Source organism: Elephas maximus, chromosome 5, assembly GCF_024166365.1.
Source record: "Elephas maximus indicus isolate mEleMax1 chromosome 5, mEleMax1 primary haplotype, whole genome shotgun sequence".
In the NCBI taxonomy this organism is placed as follows: domain Eukaryota; kingdom Metazoa; phylum Chordata; class Mammalia; order Proboscidea; family Elephantidae; genus Elephas; species Elephas maximus.
Genome location: NC_064823.1, coordinates 147571217 through 147586786, shown reverse-complemented (window position 1 = coordinate 147586786; position 15570 = coordinate 147571217). Strand labels below are relative to the sequence as shown.

Sequence of the window (15570 nt, the reverse complement as noted above, 5' to 3'; positions counted from 1 at the left end):
CCTTACAACAAGGACCCAAAAAAAAACACGTGAATCAGTTACAGATGACAACTGAGGGACCCTAAGCATCAAAGACAAGGCTGAAGAATTGGACCGAGCACTAAGTGGAACGAGAGACAATACAAAAACAGCAGACATAGAATTACAGATTGCCGGTGCCCTGCTAGCTGAACCCACACAGCACAGCCATACTGAGACAAAGCCAGCAACATTCTCAACTGAAACCCCATCACCTACTGCAGCCAAGCAAGAGCAACTCTGCACTCACGTCCAGAGCCAGGAGGAGCACTTCATGTCTTGCAAATGTTAGGTGCACATACCCCACCCACTGTGCCCACTCAAGTCCCCCATGCTGGAGGCCCACAGGCCTGTGGGGCATCTCCACCCTCCTTGCTATCCCCCTTCCCCATATGCGATCGTGGTCTGGTGACACCCACCATTGCCCCACCCCCTAGTCAGAAGCCCATGGTCTGGAGACACCCACCCTTCACTCAGCCACTCACGCCGGGGACCCATGACCTGCAGTGCCTCCTACTCCCTCCAGCCACCCCTGCCAGCGCCCTGTTAGCGGAACTTGCACAGCACAGCTGTATTGAGACAAAGCAAGCAGTATTCTAAGCAGAAACTCCCATCACCTGATGCAGCCAATCAGGAACAATTCTGCACTCACAGCCAGAGCCAGACAGGAGTGCTTTCCACCTTGAGAAAGCCACTCACACCAGGGACGTGAGGACTAGCAGTGCCACCTACTCCCTACAGCCACCTGCCCTGGGGGCCCAAGGACCAGCTGCACGACCTTCCTCATGACACATTTTAGTGGAGAGGGGCACACGCTCCAACTCAGTACACAGGGACAGGCAACATCCCCATTGCCTCAACACCCTCATCACCTCCACCCCCACAACCAGAGGCTTGTGCCCACTCAAAACACCCACACACAGCCCTGCCCACCCACGACCATTGGTGAGAGTTTCCACGCTACTCACCCAGTGGCAGATGACTAGGCACCCTCGCGCCCAACCACTTGATAATTGGCAGAGTATACACACAACACCCAACCCAGTAACTAAGGAGGATGCCCCAGCACCCATGGCCAGACAACCAGCCAAACAGTTACATCACTTCACTAGAAGCACCATCTACATCCTCATCAGCCCTGCAAGACCAACAGAGATCTGTGCTCACACACCCAGTTACTGCCCCGCCCACCCAGACACAGGCAGTGAGAGTTACAATGCAGCCAGATAACCAACCAGAGCAGTACACACACCCAGCATATTCAGCTATATCAAAACAAAACAGAAAAAAATTTCAGAATGCAGCAAACAATAAATAAATAAATATAATAACTTCTTGACTCCTCAGAGACAACAGACAATATCAAATCACACAAAGAAGGACAAGATGACTCCAGCAAGTACCAATGTAAACAACCAGAAAACCTTTCTAAGGAAGAAATGGAAATGGAACTACCTGACAAAGAATTCAAAACACTAATATAAAAGGCTCTTCAAGAGATCGAGAAAAACACAGACAAAACCAAGGAAAACACAGACAAAGCAATAGAAGAATTCAGGAAAACAATACCAGAACAAAACAACAAAATAAATAAACTGTTAGAAATAATACAAAAACAGCAACTAGAAATCCAAAAGATTAATAATAAAATTTCAGAAATAGACAACTCAGTAGAAAGATACAGGAGAAGAATTAAAACAGTTGAAGACAGCCTCAGAAAAATTGAAGACAAATCAATTTACACCAATATGTTTGAGGAAAACTCAGAAAAAAAAGAATGAAGGGAAAAAATGAAGAAAGCCTAAGAATTACGTGGGACACTATCAAGAAGAAAAATTTGTGTGTGATAAAAGTTTCAGAAAGGCAGGAGAGGGAGGGAGAGTAGGGCAATGGAAAACACAGAGAGAATTGTCGAAGATTTTCTGGCAGAAAACTTCCATAATATGAAAGACAAGAAGATATCCATCCAAGAGGCTCAACAAACCCCATAGAGGATAGACCCCAAAAGAAAGTCACCAAGACATATCATAATCAAACTTGCCAAAGACAAAGAAAGAATCTTGAGGGCAGCTAGGGAAAAACAAAAAGTCACCTACAAAGGGGAATCAATTAGACTAAACTCTGATTACGAGGCAGAAACCATGCATGCAAGAATGCAATGGGATGACATATGTAAAACCTTGAAAGAAAAATATTGCCAACCAGAATTATATATCCACCAAAATTGTCTTTCAGGTATGATGGCAAAATTAGGACATTTCCAGATAAACAGAAATGAAGGAAATTTGTAAAAACAGGACCACACTTACAAGAAATATTAAAAGGAGTCTTCGGATAGAGAACAAACAACATCGGGCAACAGCCTGAGATTAGGCCACAGGACAGGTCAGCCAGATAGAACCCAGATAAAAAATTCTCAAAAATAAAACAAAGCTAAAAGACTGAAAACAGGGAACCAGAGATGTCAATATGTAAACATGAACAACATCATAACAAAAAGAGAGAATTAATGGTGTAGTTATAGAATTTTCACATGGGAGCAGATCAAGGTGATATCAAGAAATAAAAGATTGGTTTGAACTTAGGAAGATAAAGGTAAATTTCAAGGTAACCACAAAGAAAGTTAACAAACTTACCCATCAAAATAAAAAAGAAAAACATAAAGACTCAGTAAACACAAAATCAACAATAAAAGAAATGAAAAGAAAATCCTCAAAAAGAATTCAGCACAGAAAATAAAGAGGAACAAAGAAACTGTCAACAACACAAAAAAAAGAAAGTACAACAAAATAAAAGCAGCAAACTCATACCTATCAATAATCATACTGAATGTAAATGGCTTAAATGAGCCAGTAAAGAGACAAAGAGTGGCAAAATGTATTAAAAAAAACATGACCCATCAATATACTGTCTACAAGAAACACACCTTAGACACAAAGACACAAACAAACTAAAACTCAAAGAATGGAAAAAATATATCAAGCAAACAATAACCTAAAAGGACAGGAGTGGCAATATTAATCTCTGATCAAATAGACTTTAAAGCAAAATTCACCATGACACAAAAGGAAGGACATTATATAATGATTAAAGGGTCAATCTACCAAGAGGACATAACCTTAATAAATATATATGTACCAAATGACAGGGCTCCAAAACATATAAAACAAACTCTAATAGCATTTAAAAGAGAATTAGTACCACAATAATAGGAGACTTCAAGACACTACTTTCAGAAAAGGAAAGAACACCGAGAAAGAAACTCAATAAAAATACAGGATATCTAAATGCTACAATCAACCAACTCGACTTCATAGAAATACACAGAACACTCCACTCAACAGTAGCAAAGTATACCTTCTTTTTCAATCCACATGGAACATTCTCCAGAATAGACCAAATTTTAGGCCACAAAGCAAGTCTTAACAATCCAAAACATCACAATAATACAAAGCACTCTCTCTGATCACAATGCCATAAAAGTAAAAATCAAAAACAGGAATAGCAAGGAAAAAAATCAAATACATGGAAACTGAATAATACCTACCTTAAAAACCATGGATAATAGAAGAAATGAAAGATAGAAACAAAAAGTCCCTAGAATCAAATGAAAATGAAAACAAAACCTTTGGGACACAGCAAAAGCAGTGCTCAGAGGTCATTTATATAAAAAAGAAGAAATGGACAAAATCAAAACATTAATGCTACAACTCAGACAAATACAAAGGGAGCAGCAAAAGAAGCCCACAGTAACCAGAAGAAAGGAAATGATAAAGATTAGGGTAGGAATAAATGAAATAGAGAATAGAAAAACAACGGAAAGAATCAACAAGAACAGAAAAGTTGGTTCTTTGAAAGAATCAACAAAATCGACAAACCATTGGCCAATTTGACAATGGAAAAACAGAACATCAATAATCCAAATACAAAATGAGATGGCTGACATTATAACAGAACAAACTGAAATAAAAAGGATCATAATAAAATACTACAAAACGTTGTATCTCAACAAATTTGAAAACCTGGAAGAAATGGACAAAGTTCTAGAAGTACATTACCTACCTAAACTATAACAAACTGAGGTAGAAAATCTGAACAGACCCATAAGAAAAGAAGAAACTGAAGAAGTAATTTTAAAAAACTCCCAACAACAACAAAAAAAAACCTGGCCCAGATGGCTTCACTGGGGAATTCTACCAAACATTCAGAGAAGAGCTCACACTAATACTACTATTTCAGAGCATAGAAAATGAAGGAATAATCCCGAACTAACTCTATGAAGGCAGCACAATACTGATATCAAAGCCAGGCAAAGACATTGCCAAAAAAAATTATAGCTCAATATTCCTCATGAATATACATGCAAGAATTCTTAACAAAATTCTAGCCAATAGAATGACCAAGTGGGATTCACACCAGGTATGCAAGGATGGTTCGACATTAGAAAATCAATCAATGTAATCCACCACATAAATAAAACCAAGAATCACATGATCATCTCAGTCAATGCGGAAAAGGCATTTGATAAAGTCTAGCATCCAACCCTGGTAAAAACTATCGGTAAAATAGGAATAAAAGGGAAATTTCTCAACATAATAAAGGTCATTTACACAGAATACAAAACCAACAGCCAACATTATTCTCAACAGAGAGAGACTGAAAGCATTCATCTTGAGAACAGGAACCAGACAAGGATGCCCTTTAATCACTACTCTTACTCAACATTGTGCTGGAAGTCCTAGCTACAGCAATAAGGCAAAAAAAAAAAAAAAAAGAAAGGGCATCCAAATTGGTAAGGAAGAAGTAAAAATATCCCTATTCACAGATGATATGATTCTATACATAGAAAACCCAAAAGATTCCACCAAGAAAGCCACTGGAACTAATAGAAGGATTCAGCAGAAGTGCAGAATACAATATCAACATACAAAAATCAGTCAGATTCCACTGCACAGACAAAGAGAACTTCGAAAAGGAAATCAAGAAACCAGTGTCGTTCATGATAGCCCCCCAAAAGATAAAATACTTAGGAATAAATCTAACAAGGGATATAAAATAACTATACAAAGAAAACTACAAAACACTACTGCAAGAAACCAAAAGAGACATACATAAATGGAAAAACATACCATATTCATGGATAGGAAGACACAACATTGTGAAAATGTCAATACTACCCAAAGCCGTCTACAGATATAATGCAATCTCAATCCAAATTCCAGCAGTGTACTTTTACTTGGTGACCCTATTATTTTCTGCTTTGAATTTTTCTTACTTTTTTTTTTTTTGATACCATGTGTTTTCATTAATGAAAATATGCTGAGTCATGGGATGTGTTTAAATTTTTGGTTGGTAATATGGGTTTTGAGAAATATTATCTGGAACTGCATGGATACCACTGATTTTTTTTGTGTTGTCAAGCCTGGTGATTGATAGGTGACTGTCCCAATGAAACTTGGTTGCTGAAAATATGAAGTGCATTCCATTAGGTTACATGGGAGATGTCTGGTTTTCCAAATAAAATACATTTTTAAAAAAACAAACATGTCCACCAGGGCTCTCTAACTATCACACATGAAACCATAAATATGCTTACAAGGTTTATTTAGGGGTACAAAAGCCAAAAGACATAAAATTTTCACCCAACCACACTTCCACATATTTTGCTTCAACTAACATTTCTTTCACCTTTTGCTCATATGCAAGTTCACACTGAAGAGAGGCAAATGCTTTCAATGGGGAAAGCATACTCCCAAAGAACTCCAGAGGCATAAAAAGTGGGTGGAATACTGTAATCCACAGGCCACCAAAGGGTTAACAAGATGGAAAAACTAATCACCAAGTTTATATGCAAAGGAAAGAGGCCCCAGATAAGTAAAGCATTATTGAGGAAGAAGAACAAAGTAGGAAACCTCACACTACCTGATCTTAAAACCTACTACACGGCCATGGTAGTCAAAAGAGTCTGTTACTGGTACGATGACAGAACCGTAGATCAATGGAACAGAATTGAGAACCCAGACATAAATCCATCCACCTACGGTCAGCTCATCTTTGACAAAGGACCAAAGTTTATTAAATGGGGAAAGATAGTCTCTAACAAATGGTGCTGGCAAAACTGATGTCCATCCTTTAAGAAAATGATACAGGACCATATCCCACGCCATATACAAAAATAACTCAAAATGGATCAAAGATCTAAATATAAGACCTAAAACAATAAAGATCATGTAAGAAAAAATAGGGACAATGTTAGAGGCCCTAATACATGGCATAATTCAATATAAACCATAACTAACAATGCACAAACACCAGAAGATAAACTAGATAACTGAGGGCTCTTAAAAATTAAAAAACTTATGCTCATCAAAAGACTTCACCAAAAGAGTAAAAAGAGAACCTACAAACTGGGAAAAACTATTTGCCTATGTTTTTTTTTTATCTAATGAGGGTCTAATCTCTAAAATCTACAGAATACTTCAACACCTCAATAACAAAAAGATAAATGATCCAATTAAAAAATGGACCAAAGATATGAACAGGCATTTCACCTAAGAAGACATGCAAGTGGCAAACAGACACATGAGGAAATGCTCACAATTATTAGTCATTACAGAAACGCAAATCAAAACTACAATGAGATACCATCTCACCGGGACATTACTGACACTAATCAAATAAACAGAAAATAAGAAATGATGGAGAGGTTACAGGGAGATTGGAACTCTTATGCACTGCTGGTGGGAACGCAAAATGGTATAACCACTATGGAAAACAATATTGTCCCTCCTTAAAAAGCTACCAATAGAAATATCATATGATCCAGCAATCCCACTCCTAGGAATATACCCTAAAGAAATGAGAGCAGTCACAAGAACAGACACATGCACACCCACGTTCATTGCATCATTATTCACAATAGCAAAAAGATGGAAATAACCTAAGGGTCCAACAACAGATAAATGGCTTCAAGAAATTATGGTACATACACACAATGGAATACTACATAACCATAAAGAACTATGATGAATACACAAAACATCTCACAGCATGGATGAATCTGGAGGGCATTATGCTGAGTGAAATAAATTAACCACAAAAGGCCTAATATTGTATGAGACCACTATTATAAAAATTCAAGAAAAGATTTATACACAGAAAAAAAAACAATCTTTGATGGTTACAAGGGAGGGGAATGGTAGGGATGTGACATCACCAACTGGATAGTAAACAAGTGTTAAGTAAAAAAAAAAAAGTCTTAACTTTGGTGAAAAGAAAGATAACACACAATATAGAGGAAGTCAGGACAACTTGACCAAGGCAAAGCCATAGAAGCTTCCTGTTGTTAGGTGCCATCGAGTTGGTTCCGACTCATAGTGACCCTATGCACAACAGAACATAACTCTGTCCAGTCCCGCGCCATCCTTACAATCGCTGTTATACTTGAGCTCATTGTTGTAGCCACTGTGTCAATCCACCTTGTTGAGGGTCTTCCTCATTTCTGCTGATGCTGTACTTTGCCAAGCATGATGTCCTTCACCAGGGACTTATCCCTCCTGACATGTCCAAAGTATGTAAGACGCAGTCCCGCCATCCTTGCTTTCAGGAAGCATTCTGGTTGTACTTCTTGCAGGACAGATTCGTTCATTCTTTTGGCAGTCCATGGTATATTCAATATTCTTCACCAACACAATTCAAAGGCGTCAATTCTTCTTCAGTCTTCCTTATTCGTCATCCAGCTTTCACATGCATATGATGCAATTGAAAATACCATGGCTTGGGTCAGGCGCGCCTTAGTCTTCGAGGTGACATCTTTGCTTTTCAACACTTAAAGAGGTCCTTTGCAGCAGATTTATCCAGTGCAATGTGTCTTTTGATTTCTTGACTGCTGCTTCCATGACTGCTGATCATGGCTTCAAGTAAAATAAAATCCTTGAAAACTTCAACGTTTTCTCTGTTTATCATGATGTTGCTCATTGGTCCAGTTGTGAGGATTTTTGTTTTCTTTATGTTGAGGTGCAATCCATACTGAAGGCTGTGGTCTTTGATCTTCACTCATAAGTGCTTCAGGTCCTTTTCATTTTCAGCAAGCGAGGTTATGTCATCTGCATAACGCAGTTTGTTAATGGGTCTTCCTCCAACCTTGATGCCTCGCTCTTGTTCATGTAGTCCAGCGTCTCGGATTATTTTCTCAGCACACAGATCGAATAGGTATGGTGAACGGATACAATCTGATGCACACCTTTCCTGACTTCAAACCACTCAGTATCCCCTTGTTCTGTCCAAGCAATTGCCTCTTGATCTATGTAAAGGTTCCTCATGAGCACAATTAAGTGTTCTGGAATTCCTATTCTTCACAATGTTATCCATAATTTGTTATGCTCCACACAGTCCAATGCCTTTGCATAGTTGATAAAACACAGGTAAATATCCTTCTGGTAGTCTCTGCTTTCAGCCAGGGTCCCTCTGACATCAGCACGGATATCCCTGGTTCCATGTCCTCTTCTGAATCCAGCCTGAATTTCTGGCAGTTCCCTGTGGATATAGTGCTGCAGCTGTTTTTTGAATCATCTTCAGCAAAATATTGCTTGCAGGTGATATTAATGGTATTGTTCTATAATTTCCACATTCGGTTGGATCACCTTTCTTGGGAAAAGGAAAAAATATGGATCTCTTCCAGTCAGTTGGCCAGGAAACTGTCTTCCATATTTCTTGGCATGGGTGAGTGAGCACCTCCAGCACTGCATCTGTTTGTTGAAACATCTCAATTGATATTCCATCAGTTCCTGGACCCTTGTTTTTTGCCAATGCCTTCAGAGCAGCTTGGACTTCTTCCTTCAGTACCATTGGTTCCTGATCATATGCCACCTCTTGAAATGGTTGAATATCAACTAATTCTTTTTGATATAATGACTCTGTGTATTCCTTCCATCTTCTTTTGATGCATCTTGCATCATTTAATATTTTCCCCATAGAATCCTTCACTATTGCTACTTGAGGCTTGACTTTTTTCTTCAGTTCCTTCAGCTTGAGAAATGCCAAACATGTTCTTCCCTTTTGGTTTTCTGTCTCCACCTCTTTGTACATTTCATTATAATACTTTACTTTGTCTTCTAGAGCCGCCCTTTGAAATCTTCTGTTCAGTTCTTTTACTTCATCATTCATTCCTTTTGCTTTAGCTGCTCGATGTACATGAGCAAGCTTAGAGTCTCTTCTGACGTCCATCTTGGTCTTTTCTTTCCTGTCTTTTCAGTGACCTCTTGCTTTCTTCATGGATGATGTCCTTGATGTCATTCCACAACTGGTCTGGTCTTCGGTCACTAGCGTTCAACGTATCAAATCTATTCTTGACATGGTCTCTAAATTCAGGTGGGACATACTCAAGGTTGTATTTTGGCTCTCATGGACTTGCTCTGATTTTCTTCAGTTTCAGCTTGAGCTTGCATATGAGCAATTGATGGTCTGTTCCACATTTGGCCCCTGGCCTTGTTCTGACTGATGATATTGAGCTTTTTCATCGTCTTTTTCCAAAGTTGTAGTCGATTTGATTCCTGTGTGTTCCATCTGGCAAGGTCCATGTGTATAGTGACCGTTCATGTTGGTGAAAGAAGGTACTTGAAATGAAGAAGTCATTGGTCTTGCAAAATCCTATCATTTGATCTCCGGCATCGTTTCTATCAGAAGGCCATATTTTCCAACTACTGATCCTTCTTGTTTCCAACTTTCACATTCCAATCACCAGTAATTATCAATGCATCCTGATTGCAAGTTCGATCAATTTCAGACTGGAGCAGCTGATAAAAATCTTCTATTTCTTCATCTTTGGCCTTAGTGGTTGGTGCCTAAATTTGAATAATAGTCGTATTAACTGGTCTTCCTTTTAGGTGTATGGATATTATCCTATCACTGACAGTGTTGTACTTCAGGATAGATCTTGAAATGTTCTTTTTGACGATGAATGCAATACCATTCCTCTTCAACTTTCATTCCCAGCATAGTAGACTATATGGTTGTCCAATTCAAAATGGCCAATACCAGTCCATTTCAGCTCACTAATGCCTAGGATATTGATGTTTATGATTTCCATTTAATTTTTAGCGATTTCCAATTTTCCTAGATTCATACTTTGTAGAATGATTAATGAATTTTTGCAGCTGTTTCTTCTCATTTTGAGTCGTCCCAAATCAGCAAATGAAGGTCAAGAAAGCTCTACCCTGTCCACGCCATTAAGGTCAACTCTACTCTGAGGAGGCTGCTCTTCCCCAGACATCTTTTGAGTGCCTTCCAACCTGGGGGGCTCATCTTCCAGCACTATATCAGACAATGTTCCACTGTTATTCATAAGGTTTTCACTGGCTAAGGCTTTTCAGAAGTAGACTGCTGGGTTCTTCTTCCTAATCTGTCTTAGTCTGGAAGCTTAGCTGAAACTTCTCCTCCATGGGTGACCCAGCTGGTATCTGAATACCGGTGACATAGCTTCCAGCATCACAGCAACACGGAAACCACCACAGTATGACAAACTGACAGACACGTGGAGGAGAGGCTTCCTAGACACAGCCAAACACCTTGAGGGATCAAGTTTCTGGGTCTGAGGCCCAGGGACCATATCGAGGGACATCTAGGTCAATTGGCATAACAAAATTCATAAAGTAAATGTTCTACATTCTACTTTGGTGAGTAGCATCTTGGGTCTTAAAATCTGCTGGTCCCATCATGTTGAGGGGCAAAGGAGAATGAAGAAAACCAAAGACACAAGGAAAATATCAGTCCAAAGGACTAAAGGACCACATGAACCATAGCCTCTACCAGCTAGAGCAAAGGAGAACTAGAGGGTGCCTGGCTACCACCAGCAACCACTCTGAAAGGAATCACAAGACAGGATTCCAGACAGAGCAGGAGAAAAACGTAGAACGAAATTCAAATTCACACACACAAAAAGAAAAAACAGACTTACTGGTCTTACAGAGATTGGACGAATCTCTGAGAGTATGGTCCCCGGACACCCTGCTGTCTTAGAACTGAAGCCACTCTTGAAGTCCACCTTTCAGCCAAACATTAGACCTGCTAAAACAGTAACACATGTGAGGAACATCATTCTTAGTTCAGTCAAGTATGTGAGACTAAATGGGCAACACCTGCCCAAAAGCAAAGACAAGAAGGCAGCAAGGGGCAGGAAACCTGAACTAACTACTTTGTCCTATAGGGTATGAGTCAGAATTGACTCAACCACAAAGGTCTGGTTTTTGGTTTGGTCTGACCACAATTACCAACTGCTCTGGCTGGGATCACAACACAGGGTCCCGGGCAGAGTGGGAGAAAAACTGCAGAACAAAAAATCAAATTCACAGAAGGGACCAGACTTACTGGTCTGACAGAGCCTGGAGAAACCCCTGAGACTATGGCCCTAAGAAACCCTTCTGACCTAGAACTGAAGCCATTCCCAGAGACTACCTTTCAGCCAAACAATAGACAGGCTCATAAAATAAACAATAATACCCTAGAGGAATATGTTCCTTCCAACGATCAATTATATGAGATCAAAAGGGCAACATTTGCCCAGAAGCAAAGATGAGAAGGCAGGAAAGGGTAGCAATTCAGGACAAAAGGAAATGGGGAACCTAGGACAGAAAGAGGGGATTACTGGCACACTGTGGGGAATGAAGCCAATGCTATGGAACACTTTAGTACAAACTATCTAATGGGGATCTAATTTGCTCTGTAAACTTTCACCTAACACATAATAAAAGAATTTAAATAATAATTAAAAAAAAGTTGCAGCCACAAAAACCCTATGGGGCAGTTCTACTGTCACATGGGTTCGCTATAAATCAGAATCGACTCAACTGCACCCAACAACAAGTGAGAAAAGCATTTTTAATGACACTGAGTGAAAAAAAAGAAGGTGCAAAACTGACTACACATTACCAAAAACCAAACCCACTGCTATCGAGTCAATTCCAGCTCATAGGGACCCTATAAGACGGAGTAGAACTGCCCCATAGGGTTTCCAAGGACCGGCTGGTGGATGCGGACAGCTGACCTTTTGGTTAGCAGCCAAACTCCTAACCACTGTGCCACCAGGGCTCCACTACACATAATGATTTCTAATATTTTAAGCAAACAAAAAAAAAGGAGGAGCATGGGTGTGTAGAGAAAAAAATGAGGAAGCCACCAAAATATTCACAGTAATGATGACTGAGCGATAAGATTAATATTGATTTTACTTTTTCATTTATGTTTTGCTTTAGTTTTAAAATGGGCTTCCATTAATTTATAATCTGAAAGTAAAATAAATTTGTGTATGTGTTTATTATGGATTGAAATATGTCCCCCCAAAAATGTATCAATTTGGCTGGGCCATGATCTCCAGCATTGTATGGTTGTCCTCCATTTTGTGATTGTAATTTGTGATTGTAATTTTATGTTAAAAGGATTAGGGTGAGATTGTAACACCACCCCACCCTTACCCAGGTCACATCCCTCATCCAATATAAAGAGAGTTTCCCTAGGGTGTGGCCTGTACCACCTTTTATCTCTCAAGAGATAAAAAGGAAAGGGAAGCAAGCAGAGAGTTAGGGACATCAAACCACCAAGAAAGCGGCACCGGGAGCAGTTCACGTCCTTTGGACACGGGGTCCCTGCACCTGAGAAGCTCTTCAACCAGGGGAAGATTGAGGACAAAGAATCTTCCTCCAGAGCCCACAGAGAAAGCCTTCCTCTGGAGCCAACACACTGTATTAGGACTTGTAACCTACTAGACTGTGAGAGAATTAATTTCTCTTTGTTAAAGCCATCCACTTGTGGTATTTCTGTTACAGCATCACTGGATGACTAAGACAGTGTTTAAAATTTTGACCTTCTAGCCCAAAAGGCTGATACGTTTTCTCAGGGCCCACTTCGCTTCTGCTCTGTCTCCCTTTTCTCCATCTAGATGTCTTCCATTCTACCTTTCTCGCCTCTGCCTCTGCTTGCCCACCTGAGAGATCCACATCCATGACCCAGCCACTTATGTGACCCTTCAAGCGACCCCTCAGAGTCACATTCATCAAGATGCTAGCACCCCTTCTCAATTTCTTACCACTAAGTAGAGCAACCCAGTGAAAACCTACATTCCCTCGTTGTCTTAGAATGCTTTTCTTCCTCCCTCTGGTTGAAAGGCAAAACCCATTGCCATTGAATCTATTGCTATTCATGGAGACCCCACATGTTACAGAGCAGAACTGCTCCATAGGGTTTTCTTGGCTGTAATCTTTATGGAAGCAGATTACCAGGCATTTCTTTTGCAGCACCACTGCAAGGACCTGGTTGAAAGGCAGGGTCTATGTAAATTTGGAAGTCATTCAACACATATTCTTCAATTAATATTTATGGAGTATTTTCTATGTGCCTGCCTCTGTTCTAGCAGGATACAAGACAAAGTCCTTGTCATCAACGGACTGGTGTTCTAGACTGGGGCATGGAGGGGGAGATAATAATAATCATAACAAGCAAAAATATCAGCTCATGATAAGTGCCATGCACAGAGTGACTAAGTGGCTACCTGAGCTTCTTAGTCTATGGGTCTGTGATGGAAACCCAAGAGAAAATATTCTGGGAACATCTTGATGCCAAGATGTTAGAAAAGCCCAGCTTCATCAGGGTCATGCATTGGTGGAGAAGATCAGGAGATGCCAAGAACTCTTAATAAGAGAGTTGCAGGAGATTCTAAAGATAACCATGCTCACCCTGGGGCAGTGGCCAGCTGACTCCCCTTTTCTGATGAAATGCCTCCATTTCCTGTCAAGTGATGTGAATTGGGAGAGGGACTGAAGTTGTGAGAGGATTGAGAACGGCTTTTCAAGACTTAAATGTCCCTGCCAAATTTGGAAACACATAATGGTGATGGTTGAACAAGGCGATAAACCTAATCAATGCCGCTGAGTTGTTCATGTGAATGGTGAAAAGGCAAGTGATGTGTTGCATACATATTTACCACAATAGGAAAATTAGAATTAAAAAAAAATTAAAACCAGTTGTCCTTGAGTCAATTCCAACTCATGACAACCCCCGCCCCCCCGCCCCCCCACCCCCCCGCATGTGTTTCAGAGTGGAATCGTGCTCCACTGGGATTTCAATGGCTAATTTTTTTTTTTTAATAGATTGCCAGGCTTTTCTTCAGAGACATCTCTGGGTGGATTCAAACCTCCAACGTTTTAGCTAACCATGTTAACCAAAGCATGTTAACCATTTGCACCACCCAGGGATTCTGATACCAAAAAATAGACTCTTTTAAATTCGTTGTGGGTGGCCCGTTGCTTACCCTTCTTATGGGTTGTTGTATTTTTTTCAAAAGATTAATGAAAGCTTTAAAATTACTATAAGCCATATGATTTTTATCATTATTAAGTTTCTTTGGCAAACACCCTACAGTCTGAAGTCCTGGGAGCAGAAATCAAATATACAACATATTTATGAACCTGGGATGGGGTGCAATGGAGATCCATAGAGGAGGGAGAGCAGCCAGCTTGCTTCTGCTTCCCAACACCATGCTGTACACACACACACACTCATATACATATGCACACACATGCATACATAGGCACAGGCACACACACTCATGTACACACATACACACAAGTATGCAATGCACACACATACATACATGCACACATACACACTCATATACATGTGCACACACATACACACATATGCACAACAACACACATATACCTGCACACATATACACTCATGCACACACATACACGTCTTTCCTTCTCATATAATCTTTGGTGTCACCTGAGCATTTATGCAGAAAATTTTCCAACCTTGCTGTAACTTACACGACATTTCCTTCAGATACTAATCAGGATTTCAACTGGGCAGAGAGCTGTCACTAAATCAAGAAAAGATTCATCAAGTACCAAACAACAGAGCAGGAAAGGATTTGAAGCTGATCGTAAAAGATTAAGGCAAAAGTTTCTGTCCTGAGGAATTGCTGTTTAAACAGGAAATCAAATGACCTAAGGTGGTTGTTGTGGAGAAGGGAAGGAAGAGGCATAAATCAAGGAAACAAGTACCCAATTGCTCTCATGCCCATGGAAAATTTTTAGAGAAAATTTAGGAAAGTGAAAATGGAACTAGCTCTAAATGTATCCCAGATGTGCACCTCTAGCTCCCAAGACATGGGAAGGCAGAATAGAATAAAGCATTTTCTAGCTTTCCTAAAGATATTGTAAATGATAACAAACCCCTTGGCATATTTCACCCATTAACCCGGCCTCCAGATTTTACCTTCTCTGAATTTTTTTCAACCCAATCACACTATTTGGCAATCACACAACATGTCCACTTAATGCTTGTCTCTCCAGCCATGTTACTAGGCATCAAAGGCAAAAGCCATAGCTTGTGCTTACCCTGAGTCCATTGGCTGCTCGTAGTACCCAATGTGTATTTATCAATAGATTAAAATCAATCCAAAAATGTTTTAAAAGGTGAGGGCCTAGATATACAGAATCAGTGATACATATAAAATCAGTTGTTGAGAGGCAGAGCCAACACGGCACTATAGACAGA

General features: G+C 39.9%; 1 protein-coding gene across 6 annotated transcripts in view; it reads right to left on the bottom strand.

Moving 5' to 3' along the window:
- QDPR (quinoid dihydropteridine reductase) overlaps positions 1 to 15570 on the bottom strand; it is a 337362-nt gene that overhangs the window by 128966 nt on the left and 192826 nt on the right. The window contains exon 8 of one of the 6 annotated variants that reach the window (XM_049887028.1): positions 10973 to 11082. The exons of 4 other annotated variants lie outside the window; for them this stretch is intronic. In XM_049887028.1, the coding sequence (XP_049742985.1) occupies positions 11074 to 11082 (9 nt within the window). In that variant the 3' untranslated portion in view covers positions 10973 to 11073. Of the gene's footprint in view, positions 1 to 10972; positions 11083 to 15570 lie in introns of those variants that run through there. One more of the 6 variants, XM_049887029.1, reaches the window with a different exon arrangement.